Source organism: Hippichthys cyanospilos, chromosome 20 (genome assembly GCF_059441005.1).
Source record: "Hippichthys cyanospilos isolate Australia breed blue-spotted pipefish chromosome 20, RoL_Hcya_1.0, whole genome shotgun sequence".
Classification (NCBI taxonomy): domain Eukaryota; kingdom Metazoa; phylum Chordata; class Actinopteri; order Syngnathiformes; family Syngnathidae; genus Hippichthys; species Hippichthys cyanospilos.
This window is the reverse complement of record NC_142388.1, coordinates 9,831,371-9,849,682: the sequence shown is the minus strand read 5'-3', so window position 1 is coordinate 9,849,682 and position 18,312 is coordinate 9,831,371. Positions and strand designations below refer to the sequence as shown.

The following is an 18,312-nucleotide window of genomic DNA, read 5'->3' as shown; positions in this document are numbered from 1 at the left end:
CTACAGAAAATATCAGGAAATGATAGGCTGTATTAGCGCCACCTATCGCTATGGCCTATTGTGATTTTTCCCTGGACTGAAGCCACTTTTTTTTTATTTGAGTTTTTATTGCACGCCGAGATAAAAGCACTGCGTCCGCTCCTCGTCCATTAGTGCTCAAACAGCTCAAGAGCTGAAATGGAATCAACTGTTGTGGTTATCTTGTTTGGCCGGGGCCCACCAACGGATTGTCTGGCACACACACACAAGGGTGTTTTTCTATCATAGTGGGGACATCCCATTGACCATGCATTTTCTGGCTCCTAATTTTAACCCCTAGCCTAACCTCAACCAAAATCCCACTCAAACTTATATTGTAAAAGCAACTCTTGACGCTCAAAACGAGGTCCGAACAAAATGGTCCCTACAAGGTCAAGAGGTCCCCGTAAGTACAAGAAGCCCCCTCAAAGACAGTAAAACCCGGGCTTTGGTCCCCACCACGTAGCAAAATCAAGGGCACACACATAGTGTTCTGTGCGCTTGGTGTGTCTGTATTTATCCTCCAGCATAACTCAGAGGACAGATAATGGCTGACGGGACCGTCGTAAAAATAAGCGGGCGCACATTTGTTTGGATGAACAAACCTTCCTGCGCCTCCCCCCTTCACCGTCCGACCGCTTATCCGCTTATCTACGTGCGATGTATTCCTATCAGTATTGAGACAGGAAGTGCCAATGCCAATCGTGACTTCTGCTCTTCGGACAAAACTTTTGGCAACTCTTACCGTCAGTCTTTTTCTCAAAATAAGCGCTTGTTTGCATCATGTTACAAGTCTGCTAGCTTAATGCTAACGCAAAATGGAAAACGTCCTTGGCAGGCTAACGGATAGCATCGACGTCAAAGTATACACCGCAGAAGCAAATGCGGCCCGGGATCAAATTCACCGGCATATTTTCTTTATCCTCTGCAAAGAACTACTAATATTACTGCTGGTGTCGTTAGATATAATAATAGATAATATTGAATTGGCATGGTTGCTTGTATGATTTTGTTGGTTTCCATAAATACGCATACACAACCTCAGCACTGGTGCACGTACTGACAGTGGTCAAATCTGTTTCCAAGCGGACGGAAAAACAAAGATAACAGCATACATCATCACAAGTACTTCCTTTGCAGACGCTTGAAATGTGTGTGTGTGTGTGTGTGTGGGGGGGGGGGGTGCATTTGCACACAAGCATTCGAGGAGAACGCGGTCATGTAATCGTCCTCCTGGAAGGCGACTCTGACAAAAGTGGGAATCTTTATAACAGAAAGACAAATTGCTCAATATTTTTGCACCGTTTTGAAATATATTTTTGAAAATATTGCACATTTGCTAGATTTGTTATCATAATTATTGTATTACTTTTGATAAAAGTGTATTTTTAAAACTGAATGGAAAGTTGCTCTGATGCAAATTTGTAGAACCAATGCTTGGCTCTCTAGTGCCTCCTGTGGTAGGGAGTGACACTACAAGAGGCATGCATGGTCTTTATCCTCTAGAAGGAGCAGCAGGTTGTCCATTGACTTGAAGCATCAAATGTGACACACGCGTTTATTTCTGCCCATTTTCTTCATGCATTTTAGTCAGAAGTTCCAAAACTCAAGTTGATAACGCATTACCAAAGACTTTTTTTTCGTAGTAAACGGATGTGACACGCTTTTATCGGGGCGTTTAATGGCTTCCTGCTTGGATTCGGACGAAAGAAAAAGCTTGAGAACTTTTTGTGTTCTCTCGGTCTAATCTTTTTGTTGTAGGCTGAGCGAATGCCGGCGGTTCGCTCCCCCCACCCGCCCCCCCGAGCGGACCCCCGCCGCCCACGCCGGGCGAGCGGACGGCCAAGATGTGCGAAGCGATGAGCAAATGTTTTCGTGATGAAGCCCTTTTCCGAGAATTTTTTCTCCCAAACGCTCGTGGCCTTTGGATGACTCCCCGAGGAGACCATTCATTTAAATATCACTACGTGTGTTTGTTGAGCAGCGCCAGTCTCCCACACACACACGCATCAGTACGATCGAACGCAGATCGATATGGACGCGCGCGTTCGCGCACACGCTCCCACACATGCATGCGCCCCCGCAAACACACATATTTAAGCGAACACACACAACTTTGAAAATGCATGCATGCCCTCACACACGTACTCATACTCTTCCGAGCATCATTCTGCACCCTCACTTCAGCTCGCCCCCAGAAACGTCCTTTCTTTTATTTCATCACCTACCACACCCGACTCCACCCCAATTCAATTTCCTTAAAGTACACACACAAGCTATAGCGGGCGTCAAACTCCTTTTAGCTTGCCTCATACGCAGTATTCAGATGTATTGTTCTTTTTTTTAATACTGTCCAAAATACAGTGATCCCCCCCTACTTCGTGTCAACCCCCCGCAAAGTCTGAAACCCGCGAAGTAGGGTATCAGTTCCTAGATTTCTATCTACGCCCCAATATAGCCGCAGAAACCATAAACAATACTTTTTTTTGTATTTTTTGCGTATTTTATTTCCTTTCTCCTATTATTTAACATTACATTATCCTTATTAACATTATTGTATATTCATTAAATAAATATTACTTTGTTTGTTGAGAATTTGTCCTCAAGAATGGTTATCTGTACCAAGACTCCGGGGAAAGAGTACACAAGTCATCACGTTGAACTTCATATTTATTTTGGCTCGTGTATGGTGTATCATGTTATTCTGTTGAATAATAAATCAACAACAATGCTCAAGTCAGTCAACTAACATATAAACACTTGCCGAACTTTAATCTATGAATTTACTGCATTTTAGCCGGGTTAGCAACAATTAACAACTACTAACTATAAAGTGCAACCTCTACACAAACGAACACACAAACAGAATAAACACTCATCGCTTACTAAACATAGGCAGTAGCGTGTGTTATCAACATAAATGATAATAAACTATAAATATGACCTTACGTTGTCATTCACTACGTCACCGTAACGAGCCGAATGACGCAGAGAACCTAAAACAGGAAACAGAAATGCAACGCGACCCGACAAATTAAAAGCATGCATTTCAAAATAAGATAGCGTCACGAACTCTAATGCTTGAAGAGTTCTTAACATAGTTATTAACTAATATTACGTAGTTATTTGATGACTACAGTACTGTATACTGTACTTTTTTGCATTTTTTCATTTTTTTTTCAATTTTTGCGCATTTTTGTACATTATTATTTTGAAATATTTTAAATTTTTCCTGAAAAACCTGCCAAGTACTGAGACCGCGATATTTGAGACCGCAAAGTAGAAGGGATCACTGTAGTACATCACTATTAATCATGAAACATTTCAAGTACAAGAAGTGTTTCATTTGTTGTAAAAATTTGGCTCATTTTTATACTTTAAATTAGAAAATCGGATAAAACCCACTTGCGGTCCAGAAGCGGCCCGAGGGCCGTATATTTAACACCCCTTATCTATGGAGTTAGTGTTATCATTAGGCTCTTGTGGAGAAATTGGCTCAAATCAAAGTCATCTAAAATCCAAGTGATAAATGTTCCAAGGGCGTGGCGGCAAAGAGGATGACTCAACGTGGAAATAAACCGCGGCGGATGAAATCAACATCATCGGGGTGATAAATGGGGAGCAGGTGGGCTCGCAATACAACGCTAATCAGACAAGCGCTCAAAATATGGCGCGCGTGCTGACGGATGACGCGGCGCGGGTCCTTTTGGAACGCTTCTTTTGTGCGATTTGGAGCCGTGCCAGAAGCTTGCTCATGTGTCAGCGCTATCGTTTGCCACGCTAGTCTAAACACGGCAACGCACTCCTCCACGTTTGTGCAGGTGTGTTAATGTTAGCGCACTAAATCTGACGCCTCCATTTTCAAGCCGCCAAATTTTATTGTTTTTTTCCCATATCTGTTCTGATTGGCCAAGCTCGGCTCACAAAGCTCTTGTTTTTTTTTTCACGTGTGAAGCAACAGTCTAATTATGCTGATGTATGTATAACGCTATAGCTAGCAAATGTATTGTTCTTTGCACACTTTGCACATGCCACTTTTCAGTGGCAGTCACTAGGACTCATGTTGCTTCTTTCGATTTGCTCTTAATTTGAAAAGGAGGTGCAGTTCCTATCATAATACACCTCCAGAAATCTTGTCACAATCTCGCATAACCCCTAAAGTGCTTTCCCGTCCATTGATGCTAATGTAGATCTACAACGGTATAGCTGAACAATTTTGCTGCTTTTAAGGCGGTTTGCACGTGTGAGATTTGTCGATAGGTTTCTCGAGAGCTGTCCTGTTGCGTTTACCAGGTTAGAGACCTCTATCTTGTATTTTTCAATAGGCTGGAGACACTAAAACACAACTCATGAAAAGTTGTTTCATTTACCAACCAATTTGCTTTCAATTTGAAAAGAAAAAATGCTGTTATTGTTCCAATAAAAAGCACATTAGATTTGCAGGAATCTCACACACGCCCTGAAGCACCGTCCTCTACACTCATTAACTGCCGAGGTACAAATTAGCAGGTTGTTAGAACACATGAGGGCATCCATAAAAATAACCGCGATAAGCAATTTGCCCACGTTCGTGTTCGGTGTGGTCTAGCGGCCCCGCTAAGAATGGAGATGATGTAAACAGGCCGGGCCGTTCCCACGTCTCTGTTTACATTTGGCAGATCCCAGAGCTGCGCCGGCACGCTGCTGGATTGACTCACATGCCGTCCAACCGTCTTTGTCTCACTCACGCATTTGATTGGGTGGACATTTAACCTGGGCTCCGGGGAGCCGTTCTGCTCCCACTCGCAATTGAAGCGGACTTTTTGTCATTTTTATTCATATTGTGTGTCTTTACTTCTAAGTAGTATGATCAACAACAACAACAAAAAATGCCAAGGTTGTTCTGGCGCAGTTTGAATGTGAATTATAAAGATAGATTTGCCTGGACCGGGCCCATTCATGAGGCCCAATAGTCTCTGGATGATAACACAAACATTCCCACTGGCTTGTAAACATTATCTGCGCGCTCCACTTTTGTTTTGTAGCCTCTCCAGAGCAGATGTTCCTCCCCTTGACATGCCGTTAAATTTTCACGTTTTAAACGTCAAGCGCAGAGTAAACACTGCGCCGGCCTGTGGCGTCAACGTGACCTGCGTCAAGTGCGATATTGCCATTTCGGAAACAATATTTGATCTGGAAGGTCTGGAAATTGGTGTTTTCTTACTGCTTCATTTATTTCTAATCATCTATATCGTCTCTTTTGTTTCTTTCTTTTTCTTTTTCGTGCATTGTAATGCACATCACGTCATTAAATTAAGAATTTACTATTATTCCGAAAATTTCCGCGGTAAGGCGGTTTCCGGTTTGACAAGAGAGATTTTATTTTGTAAAACGCACCCGGAAAGTGTTTTGTTAGGTATCGCAGTCATTTGTGTCTCTTCCCCCAATCTCCGCGCAGGGAATAAACAATCCGATCGCAAGGAGCTCGTGAGAGTTCTGCGGGCTCCCGCATTGACAAGCGGATGAGGTACCGAAAACGATTCCAAGGCAGCATTTCACATGCAAACAAACATTGGGGGCAAAAAAAAAAAAACAAAAACAAAAAATCCTCAGGTACATCCGAAAGCGGCTAGACCGTAGCTGCTAGCTTGAGATGCTAACAACTTTTCATTCATACTTCACGTCGCTCTCCTGCTTTCCGTCCTTCGTTTTTGTGCATTTCCTAGGTCACGGCTCTGCGATCAGATCCATCCGAATTGTCTCGTCGCCGTTGCTTTCCAACGAATGGCGATCACGGGGTGAAATATAATACTGGATTCCACCTCCCACTCAAGCGATATTAGCCTAGCATAGACTCTCGGCTAGTCACGTCATCAAGGCCGAGTTTGACGTCACCGCGCGCGTGAACGTGCGCAATTTGGGCCGATGTCGACTATTGCGTGTGTTGATCAAAGTGTGCGTCGGGGAGTCTCGCGACGGCGGCCCGTGAGAGCTTCCACAAAGCTCAACGGGCGAGTGTGACACAGGCTTTGTGTTCTGGAGCCCGGGAGACGAGATGCATCTGTGATGTTTCGTTCGCTTTGCGTCCGGGTTTTGCACTAAAGGGCGGAAAACGCGGGCTTGTCGGCTCTTATCGAGTCACCGAGCATCAGGATTATTCAAATAAGATCAAGTAGTGGTCGTCTGCATGTCAAGGTAAATGCGACTAGTCGGGCACCCAGTTCGTCAGCTTAGGCGCTAGCCAGGTAGTTCGGCTGATGGGGATGCGCATCTTGACTTTGCGAGGATTCCTTTGCTTGCACTCTTCAAAAGCCTACTAGAACATCAAAATTTCGAGGCACTTGAAACGTCGCATTGTGCAGTTATGGGGCTGCAGCTTGTCTTGTGCAAAAGTGGGCGTGGAAATGAAGCTCCGATTTGGGGGCGTGTGTGGGTTCAGGAACAATCACGTGACCACTGGTATACCAGGCCTTGATTGTGCGGATGAAATCGTTTGCTCGTTTTAATGTATCACTAACTTTTGAATCCGAACATCCAAATACAGCTTCTTATTGATTTTTCTATAAAAAGGGTTAAATTCTCTGATAGGAAGTTCTAAAAATGGCTAAAATGAATCAACGTAATTAATTTCTGAAGTAACCCATTACTTGAGGTGATAAAATACGACATAAATCAACCACTTTAGATCAGCGGTGTCAATTTCGGGCCGCATGGAGGAAAATCTATCCCCTAGTGGGCCAGACCAAAAACATCATGGTACATAGTTACATAGCTTTAAAACAACTTCAAATGTATTATTATTTTTTTAATACTTTAATGTGATTCTTTTTTTAAATAGTACAACATCACTGTTAATCATAAAACGTTTCCAGTTTTCAGTTATTGAAAAAAGTCCGATCATTTTTATACAGTACAGAATTAATCTTGCGGGCAGGATTAAAGCCGTTTTTCGGGCCAGAGCCGGAAAGGCTGTAGGACATCTTGGCCCCTACAGGATGTCCTCCAGTGAGCACCGAGACTCAGTAGACTAGCTGCATGAGTCAAAAGATGTAGTGGACTAACGCCGAGGCTGAGTCTCACATTAATGAAGTGATCCTAAACTGTCGCGTGGTTTTCCCCCAAGGCTTGATCCCGCACGACGGGCGCTTAACGTCATGACGACGGTGGACGAGTGAGGAGCCATCCCCGTGCGGTCCTCTCTGCGCAATACACACACACGCACACTTCCTCCATGGATTCCAGCAACGATGACACTTTGGATATCATCGTCACCAACGTGGTGGCCACGTTCAGGACCAGGTGCCACCTCAACCTGCGCACCATCGCCCTGGAGGGAACCAATGTCATCTACAAGCCGGAGGTGGGGGTAAGGATGCTTCTCATTCTGATGCTGGTGTTCCACAAGGCTCTATGCTAGCTCCACAGATTTTTTTTTTTTTACTATCTACACTACTAGTATTTTTTACTACTTTTTACAACTTTTTTACAACTTTTTACTATTTTTTACAACTTAAAGTTGTGTGAGAAACTACTGCTTGTTGAAGCCCACAGCAACATGCTAACCTCTAGTGATGGGAAAATTGTCTATGAACAGTAGGCGAATGGGTTTAATGCGAGATGTTTTTGTAATGTCAAGTATAAAAACAAGAAACATAATGGTGCTTGTGGTCTGTTGGCTCTTAGTAGATGATCATTTTGAGTTAGCATGCTGGCAATGAATTTTTCAACAAATGATTTTTTTTTTTGTGTGCGTGTGTGTTTCAGAAAGTCCTCATGAAGCTTCGTAAGCCCAAGATAACCGCTTCCATCTGGTCCTCAGGGAAAATTATCTGCACTGGAGCAACAAGGTAGACATGACCGCTCACGCCGGCTTGATTTTAAGGCAGAAGGAGATAAGAAAAAAAAAAGTTCCACGAGGCCTCATTTGCATTCAAGGAAATTCTGATGTTTTTCGCTCTCTTCTGACTTTCAGCGAAGACGAGGCAAAGCAAGGCGCTCGCCGCTTGGCACGATGTCTGCAAAAAATCGGCTTCAAGGTGGGAATTTTGACCACTTTTCACTCACTTCATATTGGCGGATGTCCGCAGCTATCGTAACGCACCGGAACTTTGGCGACAATGTCAAAACTACTGCAAAACAGAATCCATTTTTCATAGTTTCTTATGTTCACATCCGTAAGCGGGTTAACTCTTTCAGTGTCACGGACGAGAGTTTTCCTCTTTTAAAATAGTAATAAAAATAATCATTCTCATCAAATATGTTTTTATGGGGGGTAGCTGACACCCTTGACCAGTGCTTATTTAATATTAACATAGCACACAATATTCTGTCGGCCGATCAAACCTGGCGCTGAAATAGTAAAGGATGTTTGTGTGATGATTAATAAACGAGTCAAATGGAATCATTTTCCGTGTTCTTTAACCGGTGCACTCAGTTCCATACCTTGAGGCTCTCCAGACATCATAACATTGACGTCTTTATATCGGTTTTTATTAATATTCTCGTTTGAAGTTAACATTTATAGGACACGCCCATGCTTTTGGCGGGAGAAAAAAAAAGTGTTTTGTGTATTTGGGAATTTGGGTGAGGTAAAAAGTGAATTTTGCGTTCAGGTGAAGTTCTCGGCCTTCAAGGTGGTGAACGTGCTGGCTGTCTGCTCCATGCCCTTCGCCATCCACCTGGTGGACTTCACCAAGAAGAACCGGCCCATTGCTAGGTAGGCACACCTCAGCACTTGCGTTAGCCTTCTTGAATATACGGTCCAAGTGTGACCTCTAGTGGTCAGATCTCAGCAGTGTGCGAGAAGCCAGTTCAGGACAATTCAGAAGACCTCGTGTAGCGATTCACAAGATTTTTTTCAGTGGTGTATGCCAGTTCTTTTTTTTTTTCAGCGACTCCAGTAGGTTGTGTGACTGTTGATATTGATGATGTGCATTTATACGAAACTTAAAAATATCAAATCTTATAACCTTTAGGAAAGAGTCACAAGACCTTTTAGCAACGCGTTCCAGTTTGTTGTTCTTTTCTTCCCAGTGTCATAATTTGCAAGTTTCATTCGGTAGTAGGGATGGAACCACAATGGCGATGCTTTGCGCCGTTGGGTCAATAGGAACAACGCGACAAAAAATTGCTCCTTACAATGAGCTTAAACACGATATCGTGCTTCATTTCATGTTGATATTTTTTTCAATGTTGATTGGGGAATTTTCAACTTACAGCAACGTGGTAAAAATCACATAGACTATAAGGGGCCCTTAAAAAAAACTTTTGATCAAAAATCCTAACTCATGGTCGCCAAAACACGAGCACGAATGAATTTGAGTGCTGAACGTTGATTGTGAAATTGCAGCTAGTGGTCGATGCTAAAAATGCTTAAAGTTTTGGGGGGGGTTTTGGGGGGCAGCTATGAGCCTGAACTCCACCCCGCCGCCACCTACAGGATCAAAACCATCAAAGCCACCATCCAGGTCTTCTCTACCGGCAGCCTCACTGTCACAGGTACCTTACACACACACGCACACACACAATGCATTTCAGCGGCCTGACGGGTGTGCACACTGCAAAAATTGCCGGACCAAAATCAAGAAAAAAGGAAATGAAAATGTTTTAAGCACACAAAAAAATACCAATGGAGAGTTTTTTCGTCCATAAAACCTTAAATCTTAAATTAAGCATTTCCTTTACTTCATTTGAGCCTAGATTGAAGCAAATGGTTCTAATATATCATCAAACGTAAGCAAAATGCACTACTGAATTAAAGAAAGAAAAAAAAAAAGAGAAAATGTCCTGGATGCATTTTCTCAAAAGACTTAATAAATTAGAACATTTTTGCTTGAATTATAGCCACGCAAAATACAATTTTGCATAATTAAGACAAATGATCTTGGTCTTAAGCTGAAGATCCTGCAAAATCATTTCTTTCATCAAACATTTGGGGAAAAAAAACAGGAATCTTTTAAGTCATTCAATGCCAGGGACATATTTGAATGTCTGGACTTTAAAAAAAAAAGTGAAACTGCGTCCCTGGCATTAAATGAGTAATAAAATGCTAAATCTTAAAATAAGCTTAATTTTTTGCTAAACAATATATTTTTCCTTCTTAGATGATAAATAATATCATAAGCCCCTTTTACTTTCTTCAAGCGGACTTTTGGCAGCGCGCAAGCTGAAATTTTCAGGTCACACGACGCAAAGATGTCGGGCGCAATCGTAGTCTCGTTACTGACGTGTGGCTCTTTCGCACGGCGACCCCGTGACCCCCCCCCCCCCCCCCCCCCCCCCCCCCCCCGACAGGACCGAACGTGCAGAACGTGGCCACGGCCGTGGAGCAGGTGTACCCACTCCTCTTCGAGTGCAAGAAGCCGCTTTGCAAGTGAGGACGCGCTTCCCGTTCGCACATTCGCACAAGAAACAAAATGGCGTGCTCTCACAAGCTGCTGCTTTCCTATGGGAAGCGGCACCCGCCCGGGACAATTTTCTCCGTCCACGGAAAACCACAAACATCTTCATCTCTTAACCTTCAGCGACTTACTCTTGTACAGTTGGACACGCTCGCTGTAAATTGTAAATATGTTTTTTTTTTTTGTTATGATCGTTACTGCAGGTTTGAGCCTGTTTGTGTATAGATTTAACATTTTAACAGCTCCCAAAGCGCAACGCCGCGCTCCGTTAGGCAGCGAGCGCTTTCATATTTACGCTCGCGCCGCTTCCCTCAAGTCAACCTCGATTTCAGTGATCGCGCCCCCGTTCGAAATGGGCTCACGGCTCCGGGGACGCCCTCCCACCGCTCGAAAATGTGACACTTTTTGTATTTTATATATAAAAATAAAAGATGTCATCGATTAAAGCGGACGTCTTGAGTGTGTTTGAGCAGGCGGGCCGCAACGCCACACAAAGCTCGTTTGTGGCCCGCCGTCTATTTTTAAAAGGCTACATTTGCCACTTAGAAATTTGTTGCATACATTGGAGAGTCTTTTCTGTAACGTGCAGAAATATAATACCAAATTGAACATGTTTTACGCAAATTTGCCTTTGTAACACAAAAGAATCTTTATTCTTCCAACAGGTAGATATCTGCTAACTATGGCCCGGGGGCCATTTGTGGCCCCCTAGTCTACTTTTAATCAGCTCGCGGAGGTTACTAGGTCTCCAGCACCCCAAAATCTTGAAATTAAGTCTAATAAAACAGTTGTTAGGCTCACAGTAAAAAAAAATGCACAAAAATAAGCAATTGTTAAAACTCAAGTAATACAAAAAAAGCCTAAAGTGGTCCTTGGATTTTTTTGCATGTGGCCCTCAGAGAAAAAGTTTGGACACCCTCTGCCATAAGTGGTCTCAGTCTAAACCGGTGCAATGTCTAAGGCAGCCCTGAAGATGGCGCCATTGAACCACTTCGAATTTGAGATCATTTGTACCTATCACACAAAATAGCCTTTCAAAAAAATCGACTTTGCATTCCACATACCTCAAATACCAACTGACATTAAAATAGTCACATAGCTTCAAAAGGATGATTTAATCCTAAACATTTCAATTAACAAACAACTGCAATACAGTATTACGCAGTTTGAGGGGGGGGGGACACAAAAATGACTAAAATAAGCATTTAATCGCACCTAAATGAAAAGCGTATCTAAATAACATCCCAATGTATCGTATCCAAATGACACTCGAAAATTCAGCGGTGAAACTTGGCTTCCGACGTTGCGTTCCAGCGAGGGAAACAATTTGGAAGACAAGTCTAGACAGCTGATGCTCAAGCCGTGCGTTAAGATCAGGAAGTGAGACCTATTGTGTTTTGCACCCTTCAAGTGCATTCGCTCTTGCTGGCTTCAGGCGCTGATCATGTCATCGAAGCCTAAATTCCGCCGACCGTGAACAAAGTGTGCAAATGAAGCGGAGAAGCCGCGATTGCGGCGCGGAGTGACTTGAAAGTTCATTTTCGCGCTCACGCCGTGCTTGGCGGCATCTCCCTGGACGCTTTGATCCTCTGCGAGTTTCGCACCTTGTGGCACAGGCTGAATTCAAAGTGCTTCCTGGAGAAATTTCGAAAAAAAAACAGAATCAAATGAAAAAGGCAGCAGGCGGGGCAACTCGGAGCGGCGACTCACTTTTTGGCCAGTTCTTTGGAGATTTCCTCCAGAGTGCGCCCCCTGGTGTCGGGCACGCACATGATGACAAAGACCAGCAAGACGAAGCACATGGCGGCGTACGAGAACATCATGTTCGGAACGCCGATTTTCTCTGAAAAACAAAAGCTTTATGAGCGTGGGGCCACTATATAAAATGTAATTAGGAACAGCTGCTCAGCAAAGTACAGTCTAACCACCTATAGAACATTCCGTGGGGGGAGAAAAATGCGTCGGAGACAAAATGTTTAACTCATTCAATCCCAAGGACGTACTACGTATTTTTTAAGAGTCCAGAAAATCAAAGTCTAAAGAGGGCTCATAGAATGCCTCCTATTAAGTCCATATATAGTATAAATTCTTCTTCATACTTTCAAAACGGTACCGGCACAACATCGCCATTGATCAAAACGCCATCATTCTCACTAATCAAAATCCACGGTTTTCATTTATTGAAAACTTCAGCTCATTTTTAGACTTTACAAAACCATCCTGAGGGCCGGATTAAAGTCGTTTGCGGGCCAGAGCCGGCCTGCGGCCCGCATGTTTGACTCCAGTGTACTAAGCAATGGATCGCTTTTGATATTGAAGTACTAAGTCATCAATTACTTTCGTGATGGCATCGTTGATGGATTAGCAACAACCGATTTTAGACAAAGACAAACGTTCAGTTAAAAAAAACAAACATCTGGAATTGAACGTCTTTTAAAAATATGTCTTTGGGATTGGATGAGTTTAAAAAAAGAAGAGTAGATGAAGGCACCGGTCACGGTGAGGAAGGTCATGGAGATGAGCAAGTTGGTAGCCCAGTTGACGGCCGACACCAGCGCCACGGCTCGCCCTCGGACGCCCGTGGGGAAAATCTCGCTCACCACCACGTACACCACTGCGAACACAAGGCTTCCTATGCAACCAATCATTTACATTTAAAAAAAACGAAGCTCATTTTAGTCCATTTAGGCCGTTTTGTAGCGTTATTAAACACGCCAAGTGACAAGGGTCATGGAAGTTGACGTAAAACGGGCCGCATAAAATGAGGCGGCGGGCCAGATTTGGCCCCCGGGCCTCGAGTTTGACACCCGCATCGAGAGCTTTGAGATAAAAGCGAGCGTCCCGTCGACCTTTATTTTTCTTACCTGCGTGTACATGTGCAAGTCAAAGGCCCTTGGCACGATGGGAAAATGCCGCGTATTGTAGCTTTTAGCGTCCGAGCGCATGGGAAAAAGACGCGGATGCGGGAGCTACTTACTGGGCCCCAGGCTGACGGAGAAGGCGGCCACAAAGACCAGCAAACTGGCGAGCGACGCCCACTTGAGCCAAGACGACTCGCCGGCGGGCCGCCCGTCGTCCTCGTCCCGGGCGGGCCAGACGGGGGCGCCGTCGAGGAGCGTCGGGGCGCTGGCGTTGGCGCCCCAGGGGACGGCGTGGGTGCGGTTGGGCGGCGGCGGGCTGACGCACAGGCTGGAGAGTTGCGCGCGGCTCTGCAGGGTGAGGCCGCCCAGCGCCGCCAGCGACACGCCCATGGCGGCGGCGCCGCCGCACAGGAAGCCCCTGGGTCCCACGCGGTCCACCAGCAGCACGGCGGGGATGGCGCCCGCCACTTTGACGGCGCCGAAGCCGGTGGAGGCCAGGGCGGCGGCGGCGTCGCTGCGGAATCCCACGCCGCGCAGCAGCGGCGAGGCGTACGACAGGATGTTGGGCTGGCCCGTGGCCTGCTGGAGGAAGGCCAGCGCCACGCCGGTCAGGAGCCGCGAGCGCAGGTTGGACTTGGCGCCCAAGAGCTCGGCGAAACCGTGCTCCGACTCCTCCTTCAGCCCCGCCCGGATCTCCTTGAGTTCTCCGTCCACCTCTTCCTTGGCCACGCCCCTCAAGCGCGCCAGCACCTCCCTGGCCCGCTCGGGGCGGCCCCGCGCCATCAGGAACCTGGGGCTGGGCGGCAGGAAGGCCAGGGCGCCCATCTGCAGCAGCGCGGCGGGGACGACCAGTCCGAAGGTGAAGACCCAGCCGCGCGGCACCTCGGCGAAGGCGCACCCGGCGCCGAAGCCCAGCATGACGCCCAGCACCAGCATCAGCTCGTAGAGCGTGACCAGCAGGCCGCGGCGCTCGGCCGGCGAGATCTCGGCGATGTAGAGGCACGCCGCCGCGCCCGACAGCGAGGTGCCCATGCCCACCAGGACGCGGCCGGCCAGCAGGCCCGCCAGCGAGCCGGCGGCCATGAGCGGCGCCGTGCCGGCCAGCACCAGCCCGGCGCTCAGCAGGAGCGATCGGCGCCGGCCGTAGCGGTCCAGGACGGGCCCGCCCGCCAGGCAGATGAGCAGCGCGCCCAGCGGCTGCGAGCTGACCAGCAGCTCCTGCTGCCGGCACGACAGCGCCAGGACGGCGCGCAGCTGCAGCAGCACGCCCGACGTCAGGCCCATCTCGTAGCCCAGCATCAGGCCGCTCAGCGCCGCCGTTGTCGCCGCCGCCGCCGCCAGCCGGCTGCAGCCTGCCGGACAGCGCGCGTGCTGGTGAGTCGCATTTTTTTTTTACAATAAGTCTTTTTTACCATTCTTTTCCAACACCCTGTTTGAAATTTTGATACGTTATAAATGCTCCAATTTTGAAGCAATTTATATCAGGGCGAGTCGCAAAAAAGAAAGCGCCGTTTTTAATCAAATAACTACGGAAACTTGAAATCAACGAAACAATATATTTCATTTTTGCAATTTGATGAAAAAATTTTATTTTGAAAGGACTCATAATTGTGTTCTGATGTAATTCACTGCTTTACATGTTAGCGTGAAGCTGAAGAATTGACCCAGAAAATGGATCTCCATTTTTTAACTCATAATTGGGTTATTTTTAACCTGTTTTGACTTCTGGTCTTTAATATTCACATTTTATGTCTTTTTTTTTTTGGCCGTGTTGATAGAGGCCCACTTTAGGTGAGGCCTATTTTGTATTTGAGGTTTTAATGCATGACTAAGTAGGCAAGTATGCCCAGTACTTCAAGTGGACTTTAAACAGCTCAAGGCTTAACAACCAAGCGTGTTTGTTTGTTGCGATTTTTTTTGGGTTTTTAAACCCCATCTTGTCTTAGGGTTGGACAATAAATGAAATGAATTCAAGTCATTCCTTTTTAATATCAATAATTCCTTTTAAACACCTAGGGTTGAATGCAAAGACTCACGAAAGATACGTCAAAATCCGTCTTTGGGATTGAATGAGTCCATTTCGGCAAGTTATGCACAAGATATTGAAGATTAAGTTAAGACTGATTTCAAATGGCCTAAATATCTGTTTTATTAATGACTCAAATGTTTAAATAAGTCATTTTGGCATTTATTACGTGAATGAATCAAGTTTATTTGGGCTGTGAATGATCAGTTGATTGTAAACACAGCCGCGCGCGCGCTAGTTATCAGAGAGGGTGCACTCTTGCGCAACCATGTTACTTGTTTGTTTACCTCCCCTGTCGGAACGATAAGAGATTTTTTTTATTATCATTATTTGAAATCCAATGCTGTTGTGCCGGTTAATGAAGGTTAAAAGTTAAAAACGAAATTAATTTGGTCCCAGGTATTTGAGCAAGGGTGTGTAAACTTTTTCTATGCGCTAGTAAGTGGCAAACAACATTCCAGGAAAGTTCATCTTTGGACATGCTCTTAAAGGTGCTGAGTGAGCACTAACGAAAGGCCGCACGGGGACACAAGAAGCACACTGTTGCAATTCAATCATTTCATCATGAACACCCCCCAAAAAACTTCGATTGCCGTCGCTATTGGATTGTGGCGGTTTTGTCGTTTTTCTTCCACAGGACAGCTGCGGACCGCGGGATGCTTTTGACAGCATGGGAAGCAAACAAACAAAGCCCGTGACCTTTTACATTCACACGCTTTGCAAAAAAAAAAAAGAAAAAAAAGACATATAGAATGAGACTATAGGAAAGGAAAAAATCTTTTTTCCCTTGAAAAAATGACAATCTATAGGCTTTTTTTTTTTAATGACAATGTAAAGGTGTGTTTTCCAAGAAAAAAAGAACTGAGGCTTTTTTTTTTTTCAAAAAAAAAAAATGACCCATGTATACTAAGGCTTCTTTTCTTTGAAAAACAGACCATCTAGTTTGTTTGTTTTTTCCAAAGAAACGACCATGTGTAGTAAAGCTTGTTTTGTGTGAGTGGAAAAAAAATACTATGTTTAGTAAGGCTGTTTTTGTTGAGTCGGGGGTATAGTATAGTATAGTACCAAGAACAACCATAATAGTAAGGCTATAGTATTTTTTTTTCTTCAAACCAAAAAACCCAAACATGTTGTTACAACATTGTAAGGCTTTTCCCGCAAAGAAATATGTCATGCAGTTTTTTTTTCTCCCCACAATAAATGTTTACGTTGTTTTCTGGTGTGGTAAGGCTTTTTTCATGAAAAAAAACAACAAGCATCCTTTTGTTTTCCAAAAAAAAAAGCCAATGGCCAATGTTCAGTAGGCCTTTGAACATGTGACACGTTTAGAAAGTGCTGCAGCATTACCTGGGCGGCAGCTTCTTCTTTTTTGGGCCGGGGTGTCATGGCAGGGCGACTTCCCCGGGGGCTGATGGGGCATCATCTTGCTCTGGCTGTCCGAGTCCATCTGGAGTGCCCGGCAGCAGCCCTGCCGCACATTAAGGTCAAAAATCAACAAAATACTCACAGTAACCGAAATCCACCAAGCAGAGATTGAACTTTTTGTTGTTGTTTCTTTTGTTAAAAGGAAATTAGGACGGAAAATATCAAGAAAAATAGCTAGGTAAATTTGACACAGATATGGTTATAAATGAAAATCCATGCAGATAAGGTTATAAATGAAAATTCATGCAGCAGAGGTTGATTTTTTTTAATTACTGTTTTCTGACTGGTCTGACTTAAAGGGAAGACAAATTGCAAGGCAAATCTACATCAGGAAAAAGTCCTGGTCATAAATGAAACTGCGATCGAGCGAGGGAACATTTTGATATATTTCAGGGGTTTCCTCTTTGTACACATGTGACGATTAAAAAATAGTCTACTTGCATTTTATTACTGATACTAAAAAAAAACAAAAAAAAAAAAAAACAATTATATGAGACAAGGTTGGAAGATGAGCTCACAAGTACGACATTTACCTACTCACGAAAACTCCTGACGTCACGTCGTGACGTCGTTGCCAAAAGTTTCGAAAATGACGAGTATCGGAAAGTCGGTTCAAAAAAAGCGTCGGAAATATTCCCTCCCTGCTTGTTAGCTCGTTTAGAGTCGTTTTTGTCGTCCCATTTGCTTTCTTCCCCCCTTTTTTTTTTTTGTTTGTCTCTCGACTTTACTCCTCCGGCAGTGCTCGTGGCTCTTGTCATTTTGGTCAAGCTAACCTCGGTAACCACGCCTGCTTTTATCGGGAGCACCAATAGGAAGAGCATATTCAAACAAGCAACGCCTTCTCAGTGTTGCTCTTGATCGAAAGTGTCAGCCAGTAACCCAAACCCCAAGGCTGCAATAACGCTTTTTTGCCAGTAGAGAGCAGTGTGTTAATTGAATTTCGTCTGTGGCATTTATTTTTATTAAAAATTGGAACTGTCGCTGTTGAATTTAGAAAAAAAGTAACAATGTATGCAAAATTCCAATTAATGTGTAAAAGTTTATGTATTTGTTACATTGTTTTGCTTCGCACCATTTGACGTGTTTCCGGCAGTTATGGTCACGTGACACCAGGGACGTTTGGGCTTTCCCGAGATAAATGCGCCTTTTCTGAATAAAAATGTGGTTTTCGCGTCCATTTATTAAAACCACAACGAACACATACTATGATTTCTATGCAGTATTTACAGTGTTTGTCGTAAGCACGGCGAGATAACTCGTTTTATTCCAGCCAAAAAATGTTGACCACTAATTAGTTTTATCATTACTATTTATTTTTTATTTTTTTCCATGTCATCATATCATGACTAATTTTGAGGTATCACCAACGAAATTACAAAAAAATTATACGATAATGAGTAAAATTATACACTGGCAGAAAATGACTTTGTCCGGACTGGAATCAGGACCCAGCTCGTTGGCCGTGATCCGGGTACTTTTTCCTGAAAAGGTCAAAAAAACGGTTAGCATTTTACTCCTTTGAAATGCTATCAGAAATATGCTAACAATATCAAGGAATGATTTTTGCCCACTTTCTGAATCGAACTGTCGTTTTTTGCGAGAG

The 18,312-nt window shown here is 44.4% G+C and overlaps 2 protein-coding genes across 4 annotated transcripts; one reads left to right on the top strand and one right to left on the bottom strand.

The window, feature by feature from the left end:
- The first annotated feature begins 5,391 nt into the window (after window positions 1-5,391).
- tbpl1 (TBP-like 1) lies at window positions 5,392-10,843 on the top strand. Of its 2 annotated transcripts, none has more exons than XM_088402684.1 (7): window positions 5,392-5,524; window positions 7,121-7,363; window positions 7,762-7,844; window positions 7,970-8,033; window positions 8,610-8,713; window positions 9,401-9,495; window positions 10,291-10,843. In XM_088402684.1, exons 2-7 carry the CDS (start codon window positions 7,229-7,231, stop codon window positions 10,371-10,373), a joined length of 564 nt encoding a protein of 187 aa, XP_088258810.1. In that variant the 5' UTR covers window positions 5,392-5,524; window positions 7,121-7,228; the 3' UTR covers window positions 10,374-10,843. The 2 variants fall into 2 exon arrangements, with proteins under 2 accessions (XP_088258810.1, XP_088258811.1); XM_088402685.1 differs by lacking the exon at window positions 5,392-5,524 and adding an exon at window positions 5,929-6,192.
- A 650-nt stretch (window positions 10,844-11,493) lies between these two features.
- slc2a12 (solute carrier family 2 member 12) lies at window positions 11,494-17,444 on the bottom strand. Of its 2 annotated transcripts, none has more exons than XM_088404114.1 (6): window positions 17,243-17,444; window positions 16,632-16,752; window positions 13,375-14,610; window positions 12,889-13,011; window positions 12,108-12,240; window positions 11,494-12,032 (listed from the first exon to the last, which is right to left on the bottom strand). In XM_088404114.1, exons 2-6 carry the CDS (start codon window positions 16,729-16,731, stop codon window positions 11,945-11,947), a joined length of 1,680 nt encoding a protein of 559 aa, XP_088260240.1. In that variant the 5' UTR covers window positions 16,732-16,752; window positions 17,243-17,444; the 3' UTR covers window positions 11,494-11,944. The 2 variants fall into 2 exon arrangements, with proteins under 2 accessions (XP_088260240.1, XP_088260242.1); XM_088404116.1 differs by having other exon boundaries at window positions 17,247-17,444.
- Between the last annotated feature and the right edge of the window lie 868 nt (window positions 17,445-18,312).

Coding starts and splice junctions, on each gene's coding strand:
- tbpl1 (XM_088402684.1), top strand. CDS start 7,229: ATGGATTCCAGCAACGATGACACTTTGGATATCATCGTCACCAACGTG. Junction 8,714..9,400: donor AAGAACCGGCCCATTGCTAG/GTAGGCACACCT, acceptor TTTGGGGGGCAG/CTATGAGCCTGAACTCCACC. Junction 9,496..10,290: donor CGGCAGCCTCACTGTCACAG/GTACCTTACACA, acceptor CCCCCCCGACAG/GACCGAACGTGCAGAACGTG.
- slc2a12 (XM_088404114.1), bottom strand. CDS start 16,731: ATGGACTCGGACAGCCAGAGCAAGATGATGCCCCATCAGCCCCCGGGG. Junction 14,611..16,631: donor AAGAAGAAGCTGCCGCCCAG/GTAATGCTGCAG, acceptor GCTGTCCGGCAG/GCTGCAGCCGGCTGGCGGCG. Junction 12,241..12,888: donor GACCTTCCTCACCGTGACCG/GTGCCTTCATCT, acceptor TTTGTTTTTCAG/AGAAAATCGGCGTTCCGAAC.